Source organism: Rattus norvegicus, chromosome 4 (genome assembly GCF_036323735.1).
Source record: "Rattus norvegicus strain BN/NHsdMcwi chromosome 4, GRCr8, whole genome shotgun sequence".
NCBI classification, from domain to species: domain Eukaryota; kingdom Metazoa; phylum Chordata; class Mammalia; order Rodentia; family Muridae; genus Rattus; species Rattus norvegicus.
This window is the reverse complement of record NC_086022.1, coordinates 12,889,949-12,907,796: the sequence shown is the minus strand read 5'-3', so window position 1 is coordinate 12,907,796 and position 17,848 is coordinate 12,889,949. Positions and strand designations below refer to the sequence as shown.

The 17,848-nt window shown below is 41.2% G+C and overlaps 1 protein-coding gene across 3 annotated transcripts in view; it reads left to right on the top strand.

The window, feature by feature from the left end:
* The window catches only part of Lhfpl3 (LHFPL tetraspan subfamily member 3), a 542,908-nt gene that overhangs the window by 363,643 nt on the left and 161,417 nt on the right, over nucleotides 1-17,848 (top strand). For all 3 annotated transcript variants that reach the window (XM_039108983.2, NM_001401282.1, XM_039108985.2), the window contains one exon: nucleotides 6,883-7,119. In XM_039108983.2, coding sequence (XP_038964911.1) covers nucleotides 6,883-7,119 — 237 coding nt within the window. The remainder of the gene's footprint in view (nucleotides 1-6,882; nucleotides 7,120-17,848) is intronic.

Genomic DNA, 17,848 nt, shown 5'->3' with positions numbered 1-17,848 from the left:
AAATCGAAACAGATTATAAGTTAAGAAATGTTTAACCTTTATATGTTTGACGTGTTAGAATCAACAAAATCATAATGTATTTCTTTTATATATAAAACTCAACTTCCAGGGCTGGAGGGATGGCTGCTGGTAAAATGTCTGCCGTATAAGCATGATGACCTGAACTCATATCCCTAGCACCTATATGAAAACCTTGTCATGGCGCATATATCTGTAAGTCCAGCACTGGCACAGCCCTGGAGCTTTCTGACCATCCAACCCAGCCAAATAAATTATATTTTTAGGTTCAGTGATATACCCTGTCTCAAAAAATAAGAAACAATTAAGAGAAGATTCTTAACATCAAACTGGCTTCCACATGCGTGTGCACACACACACCCACAATCAACTTCCCTTTGAAGAGTACGAATTATACCATGGAGAGAGGGTATGGGCAGTATTGCACTATAGAAAATATATGTTCTGCTATCAATGTGGCCAGGTAAAAAGGAATCTAGACTATCTTTCTCCACTAACTGTGGAGCTTGTATCTGCACATGTGAGTGGGTGTCAGATCCTCCCCACACAGCCCAGGTTCTCGCAGCACCAGGAGAAGGGATCCCTTTATTCAGGAAAACTGGGGCTAAGTAGCTGGACAGGGCATAGTAACTTTTCTTATCACCAGATACCACTTTCTAACTCTTGTCTTTGACAATCTAGGGTTTGTGTATATTTTCTCTTAACCAATTAAGCTATTATGTCCTTCACATTAAGACCCCAAGTTAAACGACCATACAAAAAATATTGTATTTAAAGCCATACTCTTCCAGGATACATTTTTTTTCCCTCAGCCACACTCTAAGCCACAGTATTTCATGTCCTGTGTCATCAAGTGACTCTATTTTCTGGAAACGAACTGACCCGTGACAGTAAACCTTTCTCCTGAGTTATAAATATTCTAGCTCAAAAATGACTGGCCGTGAGCTGATGGGACGCTGTGGGAGTGAGTCGTCCCTCTTTAGCAGGTGTTCAGAGTGCCAGTGCCAGTGTGAAGGTTTTCCCTCCCCAGCCCCGGAAGCCTCTGCTGGCATCCATTTTCCCAGCTACGGTATGCCCGAGTAATTGATAGAGTTTAGTGAATGCAGGTCTCTCTCTTCACTGTGTTCCTCCCGAGTGCTCCAGCATTATGAGGCAATTTATCTTGCTGTCGTGCAACGGTGCATAGGTTTCTTAAAGGGAGAATTCAGTTCAGAAATAGGCAGTTCTTGGGTTCTCAGCATTCGAAGTCTTAGTGGGACAGTGAGACCAGCCACATAAGCCGGCTCAAGAAAGCCCCCTTCTGTTACTTTTTCCATCTTCCTTCCTTTCCTTTGGACACAGAGCCTACTGCAAAGGGCTGTGGACTCTTCTAAGGATGTTGCCTCCTCCGTGGAAATTACATTCAGCTCTCTAACAAGAAAAATGTCACTGTCCTTAGTGGCTCCTGGGAACCAATCGTGAACTATTTCAGAAAAACCCATTGTGGGGTCAGCAGCCTTGACCCAGAGCGCCCTTGTAGAAAGTGAACACTTGTTTGCCACTTGGAACATGCTTTAAGTGGAAGTCAATTGAACCCCCCTCACAAGGACACAGTTGTTACATATTCTAGTTTAGAAAGTTCCATGGCGGCATACAAAAGGCTCTACGCTACCTCTGCATGCCTACCTCCAACCAATGAGCTTCCATTTCTCCTGGGCATTCAAATATGGTCTCTAATATATGCCCAGTAAAACTGTTGCCGAACAAGGAAGTTAGGCATTTTAATAAGAAAGCCATTTTTTGATAACTTACCAACTAGAATTTATTCTCCACTATCCCTTGTGGTTAGGACATCATGTGTGGATTAATCAGATATTTTGAACCCTTGTTTACTATAGCAATGACACTGTACCCTAGGGTTGATTGATTAACAGACAGTTACTACGAATCCAAGAAGAGCACTATTTCTTTTGCTACCAACTAAGGGATCTTGCAGGTACTTCCTACTCAGAACTGAAAAGACCTGTTTGTGTCTATGGCTGTACAAATCATGCAGATTAGGCAAGTCTGGCTAATAGAAACGGGATTTATCGCTGCATTCAAGCGCTGATTCAAAGAAGCTAACAGTCTCATCTATTTTTATGACTTAAATTAAATATAGTAAAATCAGAGGACCTTCCCCTTTCTAAACTGAAACAGCTAAGTAGAAGGAGGAAAGAAAAATATACATGTTTTGATAATGCATTAGTGCGGGAGCTTTTATTATATGAGAGCCTCCTTAAATTTTAAAAAGCTTTGGATGCATTTGCAGTATTCTTAATCCCACTTTACAACTTACAATTTAAAACAGATAACTTAGAAAATATCAAAAAATTGCATCAACAAATGGGGAATCAGGGTGTATGTAAATAAATTATGGCTGTGACACAGGGAGTATTATCATTCTGTGTGGTGTAATCCCATTTAATATCTCTCTCTGACTGCTCTTCCAGAGGTCCTGAGTTCAATTCCCAGCAACCACACAGTGGCTCACAACCATCTGCAATGGTTGAACCATCTCTTCTGTTGTGTCTGAAAATAGCTACAATGTACAGCATACAGCTACACTATACATAAGATAAATAAATAATTCTTAATATCTCTCATACATATACATATATGTACCTATATATATACATATATTTGTATACATACACAAACACACATATAGGAATACATATATAGATACATATGTATAGATACATATATATGTGTGTGTATTTCTGTATATATATGAATATACACATGAATACTATATATACATTTAAGCAAGCTTATAAAAGACCTTTTATAGAATCTTTCCTATGACCTTGTCAAACAACCTTATTTTTATTTATCCCTGCTTCCTGCCACTGCATTTGTTAAAGTTTTCCTGCTCTGTTTTTCCCTCTTTATAGCACCCATGCCCTACTGTCCTCAACTAGAGCATGTATACACACACACACACATACACACAAACACACACACACACTTACACACACACACACACACATACACACAGACACACACTAGGGCACTAGGATCCACAAATAAGAGAGACCATGAAGCCTTTGTCTTTCTGGGTCTGGGTTACTTCACTCCATATAATATTTTCCAGTTCTATACATTTACCTGCAGGTTTTGATTTCACTTTTCTTTACGGCTGAATACATTCCACTGTGAATTTGTACCACATGTTCATCAGCTATACCATCTCGGCATAGACCCCAAGGACTCCATCGCCTACTGCAGAGCTCCCTACTCAGTCATGTTCAATGCCGCTCTAATCACAAGAGCTAGGAGGTGGGAAAACTTAGATGTTCTTTACCTGAGGAATGCATATATTTTAAATACTCATGAAATAGTAAAGCAATTTAGAAGTTTTTCAGGTATGGTTTCAACTCAAGGACGTTCTGCATTGTCCAAAATAAAATTAATTTTGTTTATGGAAACTGCATTCTTTAAGAACACAGATAATCTGTGCTAAATAATGCTGTAGAGTATATGCTGTGTGCTAAGTGCTGAGAGAGGGCCAAGATGTGAAAATATTTTCAATTTACCAACTCATTGCATTTAAATCCACCCCAAGACAGCAATCTGTTGTCTGTTGAACGTGGCCCACAGAATCAACTAAGCAGGGCTCACAAGCCTCACAGAGACTTGTAACAATAACAAACTGGCTCTGAGGCAGAAGGAACACCCATTCAGGACCTGTCCCACATGTGGCCCATGCATATACAGCCATCCAATTAGACAAGATGGATGAAGCAAAGAAGTGCAATCCAACAGGAACCGGATGTAGATCTCTCCTGAGAGACACAGCAAGAATACAGCAAATACAGAGGCGAATGCCAACAGCAAACTGAACTGAGAATGGGACCCCTGTTGAAGGAATCAGAGAAAGGACTTGAAGAGCTTGAAGGGGCTCGAGACCCCATATGAACAACAATGCCAAGCAACCAGAGCTTCCAGGGACTAAGCCACTACCCAAAGACTATACATGGAGTGACCCTGGACTCTGACCTCATAGGTAGCAATGAATATCCTAGTAAGAGCACCAGTGGAAGGGGAAGCCCTGGGTCCTGCTAAGACTGAACCCCCAGTGAACGTGATTGTTGGGGGGAAGGCGGTAATAGGGGGAGGATGGGGAGGGGAACACCCATATAGAGGGGGAGGGGGAGGGGTTAGGGGGATGTTTGCCCGGAAACCGAGAAAGGGAATAACATTCAAAATGTAAATAAGAAATACTCAAGTTAATAAAAATAAATAAATAAATAAATAAATAAATAACTGGCTCTGAATGCCACCTCATCTGAATCTCTCTCCTTTTTTTTTCTTCCATTTTTATTAAATTGGGTATTTCTTATTTACATTTCAAATGTTATTCCCTTTCCCGGTTTCCTGTCCATCAGCCCCCTAGTCCCTCCTGTATGTAATGCTGTAGAGTATATGCTGTGTGCTAAGTGCTGAGAGAGGGCCAAGATGTGAAAATATTTTCAATTTACCAACTCATTGCATTTAAATCCACCCCAAGACAGCAATCTGTTGTCTGTTGAACGTGGCCCACAGAATCAACTAAGCAGGGCTCACAAGCCTCACAGAGACTTGTAACAATAACAAACTGGCTCTGAGGCAGAAGGAACACCCATTCAGGACCTGTCCCACATGTGGCCCATGCATATACAGCCATCCAATTAGACAAGATGGATGAAGCAAAGAAGTGCAATCCAACAGGAACCGGATGTAGATCTCTCCTGAGAGACACAGCAAGAATACAGCAAATACAGAGGCGAATGCCAACAGCAAACTGAACTGAGAATGGGACCCCTGTTGAAGGAATCAGAGAAAGGACTTGAAGAGCTTGAAGGGGCTCGAGACCCCATATGAACAACAATGCCAAGCAACCAGAGCTTCCAGGGACTAAGCCACTACCCAAAGACTATACATGGAGTGACCCTGGACTCTGACCTCATAGGTAGCAATGAATATCCTAGTAAGAGCACCAGTGGAAGGGGAAGCCCTGGGTCCTGCTAAGACTGAACCCCCAGTGAACGTGATTGTTGGGGGGAAGGCGGTAATAGGGGGAGGATGGGGAGGGGAACACCCATATAGAGGGGGAGGGGGAGGGGTTAGGGGGATGTTTGCCCGGAAACCGAGAAAGGGAATAACATTCAAAATGTAAATAAGAAATACTCAAGTTAATAAAAATAAATAAATAAATAAATAAATAAATAAATAAATAAATAACTGGCTCTGAATGCCACCTCATCTGAATCTCTCTCCTTTTTTTTTCTTCCATTTTTATTAAATTGGGTATTTCTTATTTACATTTCAAATGTTATTCCCTTTCCCGGTTTCCTGTCCATCAGCCCCCTAGTCCCTCCTTCTCCCCTTCTATATAAGTGTTCCCCTCCCCATCCACCCCCATTACCACCCCCCAACAATCCCCTATACTGGGGGTCCAGCTTTTGTAGGACCCAGGGCTTCCCCTTCCACTGGTGCTCTTACTAGGATATTCATTGCTACCTATGAGATTGGAGTCCAGGGTCAGTCCATGTATAGTCTTTGGGCAGTGACTTAGTCCCTGGAAGCTCTGGTTGCTTGGCATTGTTGTACATATGGGGTCACAAGCCCCTTCAGCTCTTTCAGTCCTTTCTTTAATTCCTCCAATGGGATCCCATTCTCAGTTCAGTGGTTTGCTGCTGGCATTTGCCTCTGTATTTGCCATATTCTGGCTGTGTCTCTCAGGAGCGATCTACATCCAGTTCCTGTCAGCCTGCACTTCTTTGCTTCATCCATCTTATCTAGTTTTGGTGGCTGTATATGTATGGGCCACATGTGGGGCAGGCTCTGAATGGCCGTTCCTTCAGTCTCAGTCCTCCTGGAGGACAGTCCAGGAGGTCTTAGCCATACACAGAAATCTACAAGCAGCTAAGGAAAGCTGAGAGTGAGAGAAATAATTTCCTCTAGGGAAGAGCACAGCAGTTGCTTATCCAGTCCCAAATAATCAGCCCTGAAATTCAATGTGCGCATGTGCACGTATGTATGTCTCTGTGTGTGTAGCATTATGGATACTAAGCAGGTTATATTTATGTATTTAGTAATATGTAATGATATAATATAAGAGAGGTAGATATTGATATAGATACACATAAACAATTAGAGAAAAAGAAATCAAGAATTTGAGAGCAAAGCGGTACATGAGATGTAGGGTTTGGAGGGGTGAAAGAGAAGGGGAATAGGATATAATTGTGTGTGTTTGTGTGTGTGTGTGTGCGCACGCGCGCACGTGCGTGTGTGTGTGTGTGTGTGTGTGTGTGTGTGTGTGTGTGTGTGTATGTGCGTGTGACTAGACTAGATAGTGTCAGTGTGTGCCACTCATGGTAAGGAGTTTCAAGAAATGACTAGACACTGGAGGTGGGAGCACAATGTTATTTTTCCAATGATTTAAAGTCAATATACACGCTGGTATTTCCCATGTTATCCTAATCCTTCATCTGGCTGCTGTCATCGCTCATCAATGCCAGCACTGAATTGTCATCCTGCGGTGTGATGCTTCCTTCTGGCCTATTTACAATGGAAGCCTTCCTGCAAAGGTGCACAGAATTTCAATTTCTCAGTATTCTCTCACAGCTAAATCTGCCTTAACTTACCTCAGATGGGTAGGCTCACTCTAAAGTAGAGGCTCGGAGTTTCTCTGCTGCAGAGTTCAAGGTCTGCTTACCGGGGTGGGGGTGAGGGGTGGACAGGAAATGGAAATGAGATTTGCTGCTCTCAAAGTCAAGAATTTGAAACGTCTAACAAACATTAGAAACATTTTTTAAATAAAATGCATAACCTTTTTCCTTTTGTCTTTCCGTCTTTAAGCTGCCTGCCTTGTCCTTGGCTGTATGATTTTCCCTGATGGCTGGGATTCAGACGAAGTAAAACGGATGTGCGGAGAGAAGACAGACAAGTACACTCTTGGGGCCTGCTCGGTCCGCTGGGCATACATCCTGGCTATCATCGGAATATTGGATGCCCTGATCCTCTCATTTCTAGCATTCGTGCTTGGGAACCGACAAGACAGCTTGATGGCAGAGGAACTAAAGGCAGAAAACAAAGGTAGGAGCTCCTACTGGATGACGCGAGCGCAAAGTACACCCCAAAACAGAATAAAGCAGAAGCCCTCTCACTCCTGCCCTGCAAGTCCTTTCTCCTGCATTCACGTGTGCATGTTGGTTGATGCTCTCGATTCTAAGACTTCCCCAAATTCAAGACGTTTGCAAGCCGAAAGTATAGCATTACAATTTCCCATCTTTCTAAGCCCCCTTATCTTCCTGGAACTCTCAAAGTCCTTTGTGACTGTTTAAGTATTTTTCCTTCTCTAAGGCCTTAACTGTGAGGAGTTAAGGACTAAGAGGCGACATTGGGGCAGGGGTGTCTATTGGATTGAATGGAGTATGCTTCCCCCCTGTGGATTCGGCTCACAACCGCGTGATTCAAACTCATCTGGGAGGGGGGATTCCCACCCCAAGTAGCTTTGGATACTCTAGTAGCTGCCCAGTTGAACTTTTCAATGTGTTATATGGGTAACCAACTCCTCAGATTTCCTTTCAAAAGAAAATCGTCTCCTGAAATACAAGGAAACTTCGAGAAAGAACAGGACAATGACTGGTGATTAATACCTAAGTATATTAGAGTAGGTGACTAAGAATTAGTTCGTCATCGTTCAAGGTGAATCTTGTAATTTTTCTTCCATACTCCTAAATCTGTTCTTTAGGGTAGAATTTTAATGCCAAGAACTTACTATAGCCTTGGATTTATGTGATGAGTTTAATCTTTATATTATGGGGTTGGGAATTTCTTGGTAGCAGTGATGGTGGTTGATTTTTGAGACAGTGTCTTCTTCTATAGCCCAGATTGACCTCAAACTCTTGAGCCTCCTCTTCTGATATAGTCTCCTGAGTCCTCAAACTGCAGACATTACCCACCATGCCTGGACCTTCGTGTTATCATCAATCTTTATGAATTATTGCCTTTTTCTCCAAGTAGGTGCTAATTTTAAGCATGCCTTAGTATTTCTAACAGGCCTCTGAGGTAAATACTCATACTATCCTGGAATCACTCCATTTGTTTACATCTCCTGTAATGGCCACAGAGCCAGCTTCCCAGGCAGCCATCTTTGCTCATGCTTGTAAAACAAAGGTACATGGAGTGGCCAAGAGGACAGAAGACACCCAGGAGCTTTCACTCCCTGACTGGTAGATACAGCATGCATTAGTTTAGTTAATCCCGTCAAGAATGTTCCAAGCACAAAAATAACTTTCACAGGGAATGCTGCTGAAACATCCAAAACACAAAACTGCCTTTTCTCTCGGGGTTGACATTTCCAGAGTTAAAAAACACCCAACATAAAGATAATAGTTATAGTTTTGTTTATCTTGCAAATTTAGTACTTTTGTGCACTCATTAATCTATTTTTATAAACTTAATTATTTTAAAAAAGAACTTTGCAAAAAAATAAAAACATTACACACCCAAAGTAGCCAGACCCAAAGTCTATAAAACTTCCTGAACTCATATATATAGTTAGAATTAGCACTCTAGAAGCTGTGAAGCTTTGAATTAGATTTTACAATTTTAGTATTGAATATATGTTATATATTTATCTACCACTGAAAAAACCATGACAAAATTAATACTAGAAAAAAAGCTTTATATTATTTTTCATAACTTGCATCCACTACCTGTCTTCAGTACTTCCAAATTCCCGTTTTTAGCTTGACTTATATCTTTTGTTTCAAATGTACATATATTAGTCATGCACTCATTAATTAAATGCTCTGTTTGGAGCTCTCATCTGTCTCTGTGGCCTGTTGAATATACTCTGTTTTCTGTCTTCTTCCCTTCGTATTAAATGGTGAGGATTGTTCAAATTTGCCTAATTACCTTTCTGCAGGTAATCACAGAGTACTTTGTTCTGTACACATGCAAATCCTTGCAGCCTCTGGGACAGCCAGTGATGGGACAAAATGTTACTTCTTCCCTTTACTGTTCAAAGTTAAACTAAAAACTTCTCAGATCTTCTTTGACCACACCTACAAGAGAATTCAGAAAGATACAGTTGAAGTCATAGCAGGTCATCTGCCACAGATCAGAGTAAACCAAGGAAGCCCAGAAAGCATCAGACTGTGTGGTGAAACATTTCAGTTTCCCAGTCCACCCTTCTTAGTCTGAGACTCTGAGAATCCAAGCAGCTTTGCTCTGTACACTTGCTGGCCCTTGTGTTGTATAAATCTAGATAGTCTCTATAAATCAGGTCCAGATTTCTAAGCTTTGTATGAAATTTAACCAAACCTACATATTTCTGAAAAACAAACCAAGATTTACTGTTGTTCTAAAAAGCAGCCTTCATTGTTTGGTATTACTTAATAACTTGTTTAAGGCGGAAACTTCTGAACTCAGATTATCTGAGGCCAATCAATGATTCATATGTGATATGCATGTGCCTAATTTGCAATTATGAAACTGATTACTCATTAATAGATATCCGTGCAGTTGCATGGGTGTGTTAATATTGATGTTGAGTCATTAAAACATTTTCCAGTATTAATTTTTACTAATAAAACTACCAAGGTGTCTCTTGGGACACAAATGTTTGTTTGGGTTCCACGGTAAGACATTGATAAGGTGACAAATGTAACCCTGGCTCAGTATTTTAAAACTTATTCCAGGGTATTTGCTGGTGCTAAGGATCCAGCCATGGCTCAAAAGAGTAAAAAGTTCATACATTCCTGTATTAATATCACTGCACATTATAACCTCTACAATCTTTCAGCCTTTTAACCCACCGGTCATATCAACAGGCATCTTAGAAGTAGCAGATGCATAGCCAGGAACAACATATGATCATGACATAAGACAGCCCACTAAGGACCATATCTTGTTTGAGAGCTACTGCAATTAACTCCACAACACCCTTAACTCCACGACACACCCCTGCTTTACATCGAAGATCCATCATATAAATCCAGGTTCTCTATGTATCATTACAGCAAGGATGCTGCTTAGACCCATGCATCTTTCTTAGCAGCCCGCCCCCCAGTGGGATAAAACAAAATCACTGCTATATCAATTGAAGAATCTATCAGGGAAAGGAACTTGGTTCTAATTGTTATTAGAACCGTACTCTACTCATGGGATCTCAAGACACGGGGGAATGTGAAATGCTAATTAATCATAAATTAATCATCACCAAGATGCTATTCCGTGAGAAAACAAGGAGGGGTATGTAACTAAAAGTCCCCACCGCAGCCAACTCCAGCCGTCTCCCAAGAGTCATCTCCAGAGCATTCGCCCCAGGCCCCCTTCAGCTCATCCTCTAGTATTTCTTGAGGCTCTTCTTTCCCAAGAGCACAAACATCACGTGAAAGATACCTCACCTGAAACAGATCGTAATTTCGGAATGGAAAAAAAAATGAAAGTAGAGGCATGTTCATGTACCCTCAGCCGTAAAGAAGTAGCCACCTTTCTGTTCTCTGCTTTGGCCTGAAGTCAGGAGCAGTGTTGGTTCTGCAGAAGATCCAAGCGCTCTCACAGAGGGCCCCACGGTGGAGCTCGGTGGGTAATTTTTAATGAAAAAAATAAGTACCACTGAGAAACGAAATGAAGAAAAACTCTTTAAACCCAGCGAACCTTGTACCAGATTGGCCCATTTAGGTAAAATAAATTAATTAAATAATTAATTTTTAACAAAAACCTCCATCCCCTCGTCCCTACTCTGACCTGGAGGACACGGGCCTGCAGGCTGTATAGTCCCTGGCCCAGGGATGACGACATTGCTAGGCAGGTGTTTCTTTTTTGGAGTGCAGCAGCATGATTTCTAAATGAGCCAACAGCAGTCAGCATTTAACCTTGATATGCTGTTTAATTGCATATTTTAACACACTGAACTGTGAAGTCAATTTAATTATGTAAAATTAAAGTTTCACCCAGATAAAAAGGATTTGAAATGAAAGCTCCAATTTCAATTTCTTTCATTAACTGTGAAAGGATAAATAATTACATTTTTCAGAGCTCCTCCGCCACAAATATTTCTTTCCTTGTCAGACATCACTTATAAAAGAGGTCTGTTTCTATGTGCGTGTATGGTCACTTATCAGATAATTGGGTCCTCTCGTGAATAGCTTTAAAGTCACTTTATCGTAAGCACTTAAACAGCAAATAAGGAAACTTGATCCAGACGTGGCTCAGGCTACTGTTTCTTTATTAAGTGGTTTAAGCACTTTTTAATGCTGTAATACGGGAGGGAGAGTAAATTTACCTTACTTACCTAATTGAGAAATGCCTTTGGAATTTAGACTTCAGGTATCATGTGTGTAGTAGAAGAAGCTGCTCATGGCTTCAGGCTGCCTGGCACTGGTACTGTCCCTGACACTGGCTGAGACCAACACCTTAATAACTCCACAATTAGCCCTCCTCAGCTGTAAAATGCAGGGCTTACCCAAATAGCATCTGAGGACTCTGAGGGTGCTAAGGGCTCTTGCCCTCACAGCCATGAGTGTGTTACTTTGTGGAGCTGGTTGGCAGGCAAGAGTGTCAAGGAAAAGGAAAGTTCAGAGGTGTTGGGGGTTGAGGTTCTGGAATACCTTGAGTCTTCTTTTCTCTCTCTAAAGTGTGCTCTCCCTGTGGCCCACTCACCCTTGCCAGCTCATTCATACCCGCAGAGCAGAGTGAGTCAGAGTTAATAGACTGTGGTACACAACAGATGTGCCTCTGTGCCTACATCACTATGTGGTAAGCATGTGGGCACCAGGACGGTGACTTGGGTATCAGGACAGATACTTTGCCTCTGGTCTCGAGGCCAGCAGATGCCTTTAGTCCAGTCCCTGAGTATCTAAGAGCCTCCACTTCATCTCATTAAAAGGGGAAGGATGGGGGGAGGGTTGGGAGGGGAACACCCATAAGGAAGGGGAGGGGGGAGGGGGATGTTTGCCCGGAAACCGGGAAAGGGAATAACACTCGAAATGTATATAAGAAATACTCAAGTTAATAAAAAAAATAAAATAAAATGATGGCTTTCCTCTAAAAAAAAAAGGGGGGGGAGGATGGTACCCAGTCTGCCTCTTATACTGACTGAAAGAGTTCAACCAAAGCTTGAGGGTGCAATCACGTATAGACCGTGAAGCTGGAATCAGCTTTAGTACGACCAAACATGTGCCACGTGAAATTTGATTTGATCTTTGAAATCACAGAGTGAAATAGTTATCACCACCCTAGCTCTTCATGGCCCAAACTGTGGTACAAGAAGGTTAAAGATACTGCCTAGATGTTCACAGCTAAGAAAGAAACAGACTTCTTTATTTATTTATATTAATCACTCCATTTTTTTACATCTCAAATGATATCCCACTTCCTGGTTCCCCCTCCACAAACCTACATCTGCCCTCTCCTCCCTCCCCCTTGCCTCTATGAGGGTATTCCCCCAACTACACACCCTTTCCCACCCCAGCGCTCCAGTATTCCCCTACACTGAGGCAGCAGACCTCCACAGGACCAAGGGCCTCCCCTCCTATGGATGTCAGACAAGGCCATTCTCTGCTACATATGTATCTGGAGCCATGGATCCCTCCTTGCACACTCCTTGGTTGGTGGTCTAGTACCTAGGCGTTGTCCAATGTTGTTCTTCCTATGGTGTTGCAGTCCCCCTCTGCTCCTCCAGTCCTTCCAACAGCTCCCTCACCGGGGGTCCCAAGCTCAGTCTGATGGTTGGCTCCAAGCATCCACATCTGCATTGGTCAGTTGCTGTCTGAACCTCCCAAGGAACAGCCACACCAAGTTGCTGTCAGCAACCACCTCTTGACCACAGCAACAGTGTCCGTTTTGGTGTCTGCAGACGAGATGGATCCCCAGGAGGGGAGGTCCCCAGATTGCCCTTACTTCAGTCTCTGCTCCATATATTTTTGTCCCTTTTTTCCCTTTCGACAGAAACATTTCTAGGTTAAAAATTTTGAGATGAATGTGTGACCCCATCCCTTGACCGAAGATCTTGCCTATCCATTGCAGCTGGTCTCTACAGGTTCAATCTCTGCTTCTCAGCTAAAGTTGTCCCTGTTGGGTCCTGGGAGCCTCTCCTTTTGCTGGAGTCTGGTACCCTCCATTGGCTATCCCAGTTCCTCATCCCCTACTGCTACACATTTTTATTCGATTTCCTGGCCCTCTGTACCTCTCTCCCACCCCTCCAGTACCTTATAATGCCCCCCTTGTTTCCTCCCCCTCCTTTCTCCCTCCCAGGTATGCCCCACCCTCCACCTTCCAAAATTATCCTGTTCCCCCCTCAGTGAAGGAATGAAGCATCCACACCCGGGTCTTCCTTCCTCTTAAGTTCCATCTGGTCTGAGGGTTGTATCAGGGACATGGTGAGATTTTGGGTTAATATGCACTTACCAGTGAGGGCATACCATGTGTGTTCTTTTGTGTCTGCGTTACTTCATTCAGGGTGATATTTTCTAGTTCCAGTGTTACCTCATTCAGGGTGATATTTTCTAGTTCCATCCATTTGCCTGAGAATTTCATGAAGTCGGTTTTTTTCTAAATGAGTAGTACTCCATTGTGTACCATATTTCCTCTATCCATTCTTCTGTTGAGGAACATCTGGGTTCTTTCCAGCTTCTGACTATTATAAATAAGGCTGCTATGAACATAGTGGAGCATGTGTCCTTGTTATACATTGGAGCATCTTTTGGGCATAAGCCCAGTAGTGGTATAGCTGGCTCTTTAGGTAGAATGATTTCGAAATTTCTCAAGAACCACCATATTGAATTCCAAACTGGTTGTACCAGCTTACAATTCCACCAGCAATGGAGGAGTGTTCCTCTTTCTCCATATCCTTGCCAGCATGTGCTATCACCTGAGTTTTTGATCTTAGCCATTCTGATTGGTGTGAAGTGGAATCTCAGGGTCGTTTTGATTTGCATTTCCCTGATGACTAATGAAGGATGTTGAACATTTCTTTAAGTGCTTCTCAGCCATTCAAGATTTCTCAGTTGAGAATTTTCTGTTTAGCTCTATAACCCCATTTTTAAAAGGGCTATTTGGTTCTCTGGAGTTTAACTTCCTGAGTTCTTTCTATATTTTGGATATTAAGCCTCTATTGGATGTAGGGTTGGTAAAGATCTTTTCCCAATCTGCGGGATGCCACTTTGTCCTATTAACACTGTCCTTTGCCTTACAGAAGATTTTCAATTTTATGAGGTCCTATTTGTTGATTATTGATCTTAGAATATAAGACATTGGTGTTCTGTTCAAGAAATTTTGCCCTGTGCCCATGTTTGAGGCTCTTTTCCACTTTCTCTTATACTAGATTCAGCATATCTGGGTTTATGTGAATCCACTTGGACTTGACCTTTGTACAAGATAAGAATGGATCAATTTGCATTCTTCTACATGCTGACCACCGGTTGAACCAGCACCATTTCTTGAATTCTAGTCCATTTATTTGTCTGACTGACTCTGTACCAATACCATGCAGTTTTTAATCAATATTGCTCTATAGCACAGCTTGAGGTCAGGGATGGTGATTCCCCCAGAAGTTCTTTTATTGTTGAGAGTAGTTTTTGCTATCCTGGGTTTTTGTTATTCCAAATGAATTTGAGAATTGCTCTTTCTAACTCTATGAAGAAATTTTGGTGGAAACTGCATTGAATCTTTAGATTGTTTTCAGCAAGACGGCTATTTTTACAATATTAACTCTGTCAATCCATGAGCATGGAAGATCTTTCCACCTTCTGAGGTCTTCTTCAATTTTTTTCTTCAGGGACTCGACATTCTTGTCATACAGATCTTATACTTGCTTGGTGAGAGTCACACCAAGATATTTATATTATTTGTGACTATTGTAAAGGGTGTTGCTTACCTAACTTCTTTCTCAATGCACTTATCATTTGAGTAGAAGAAGGATACTGATTTGTTAGAAATAATTTTGTATCCAGTCACTTTGTTGAAGTTGTTTATCAGTTGTAGGAGCTCTCTGGTAGAATTTTTGAGGTTACTTATGTATACTATCATATCGTCTGCAAATAGTGATAATTCGACTTTCTCTTCTCAATTTGTATCCCTTTGACCTCCTTTTGCTGGCTAATTGCTCTGGCTAGAACTTCAAGTACTATATTGAATAGGTAAGGAGAGAGTGGGCAGCCTTGTCTTGTCCCTGATTTTAGTGGAATTGGTTTGAGTTTCTCTCCATTAAGTTTGATGTTGGCTATTGATTTGCTGCATATTGCTTTTATTATATTTAGGTATGGACCTTGAATTCCTGATCTCTCCAATACTTTTAAAATGAATAAGTGTTGTATTTTGTCAAAGGCTTTTTAAGCATCCAATGAGATGATCATGTGGGTTTTTTTCTTTGAGTTTGTTTATATAGTTGATTACATTGATGAATTTCCATATATTGAACCATCCCTGCATTCCTGGTATGAAGGCTACTTTAACATGGTGAATGATCATTTTGATGTGTTCTTGGGCTAAGATTGCGAGAATTCTTTTTTTTTTATTAACTTGAGTATTTCTTATTTACATTTCGAGTGTTATTCCCTTTCCCGGTTTACGGGTCAACATCCCCCTAACCCCTCCCCCTCCCCTTCTGTATGGATGTTCCCCTCCCCATCCTCCCCCCATTGCCGCCCTCCCCCCAACAATCACGTTCACTGGAGGTTCAGTCTTAGCAGAACCCAGGGCTTCCCCTTACACTGGTGATCTTACTAGTATATTTAATGTTACCTATGAGGTCAGAGTCCAGGGTCAGTCCATGTATAGTCTTTAGGTAGTGGCTTAGTCCCTGGAAGCTCTGGTTGCTTGGCGTTGGTTTTTTTTTTTTTTTTTTTTTTGGTTCTTTTTTTTCCGGAGCTGGGGACCGAACCCAGGGCCTTGCGCTTCCTAGGCAAGCGCTCTACCACTGAGCTAAATCCCCAACCCCGGCGTTGTTGTTCATATAGGGTCTCGAGCCCCTTCAAGCTCTTCCAGTTCTTTCTCTGATTCCTTCAACAGGGGTCCTGTTCTCAGTTCAGTGGTTTGCTGCTGGCATTCGCCTCTGTATTTGCTGTATTCTGGCTGTGTCTCTCAGGAGAGATCTACATCTGGCTCCTGTCTGCCTAGTTTGCGAGAATTCTATTGAGTATTTTTGCATCAATATTCATAAGGAAAATTGGTCTCAAGTTCTCTTTCTTTGTTGGATCTTTCTGTGGTTTAAGTACCAGTGTAACTGTGGCTTCATAGAAAGAATTGGGTAGTGTTCCTTTTGTTTCTATTTTGTGGAATAGTTTGAGAAGTATTGATATTAGTTCATCTTTGAAGGTCTGATAGAATTTTGCACTAAGCCCATCTGGTCCTGGGCTTTTTTTTTTTTTTTTTTTTTTTTTTTTTTTTTTTTGGTTGGGAGACTTCTAATGACTGTTTCTAATGCCTTGACGGATATGGGATGGTTTAGATGGTTTATCTGATCCTGATTTAACTTTGGCACCTAGTATCTGTCTAGAAAATATCCATTTCATCTAGATTTTCCAGTTTTGTCAAAGGCAAAAACCTTTTGTAATAGTATCTGATTACTGGGTTTCTATAGTTATGTCTCCCTTTTCATTCCTGACTTTGTTAATTTGTGTACTCTCTCTGTGCTCTCTAGTTAGTTTAGCTAAGGGTTTATCTATCTTGTTGATTTTCTCAAATAACCACCTCCTAGTTTTGTTGATTCTTTGTATAGTTTTCTTTGTTTCTATTTCAGCCCTAAGATTGACTATTTCCTACCATCTACTCCTCTTGGATGTATTTGCGTTTGTTGTTGTTGTTGTTGTTGTTGTTGTTGTTGTTGTTCTAGGGCTTTCAGATGTGCTGTTAAACAGCTAATGCACAATCTCTCCAGTTTCGTTATGGAAACATTCAAGGCTATGAGTTTTCCTCTTTGCACTGCTTTCATTGTGTCCCAAAAGTTTAGATATGTTGTGCTTTCATTTTTATTAAATTCTAAAAAGTCTTTAATTGTTTTCTTTATTTCTTCCCTGACCAAGTTATCTTTGAGTAGATAGTTGTTAAGCTTTCAAGTGTATATAGGCTTTCTGTTGTTTTTATTGTTATTGAAGACCAGCCTTGGCCCATAGTGGCAGATAGAATACATGGAACTAATTCAATGTTCTTGTATCTGTTAAGGTTTGTTTTGTGTCTGATTATATGGTTGATTTTTGAGAAGGTACCATGAGGTGCTGAGAAGAAGGTATATTCTTTTGTTTTAGCAGGAAATATTCTGAAGATATCTGTTAAATCCATTTGGTTCATAACTTCTTTTAGTTTCACTGTGTCTCTATTTATATTCTGTTTCCATGACCTGTCAATTAACGAGAGTGATGTGTTGAAGTCTCCTACTACTATTATATGAGACTCAATGTGTGTTTTGAGCTTCAGTAACATTTCTTTTACAAATGTGGGTGCCCTTGCATTTGGGACAGAGATGTTCAGAATTGAGAGTTCATCTTTGTAGATCTTTCCTTTGATGAGTATGTAGTGTCTTTGTCCATCTTTTTTGATAATTTTTAGTTTAAAGTCGATTTTACTGGATATTAGAATGGCAACTCCAGCTCATTTCTTGGGAACATTTCCTTGAAAGAATTGTTTTCCAGCCTTTTTTTCTGAGGTAGTGTCTATCTTTGTTACTGAGGTGTGTTTCCTGTATGCAGCAAAATGCTGGGTCCATTTTATGTATCCAATCTGTCAACCTATGTCTTTTTATTGGGGAACTGAGTTCATTGATATTGAGAGTTATTAGGGACCAATGATTGTTGCTTCATGTTATTTTTGTTGTAAG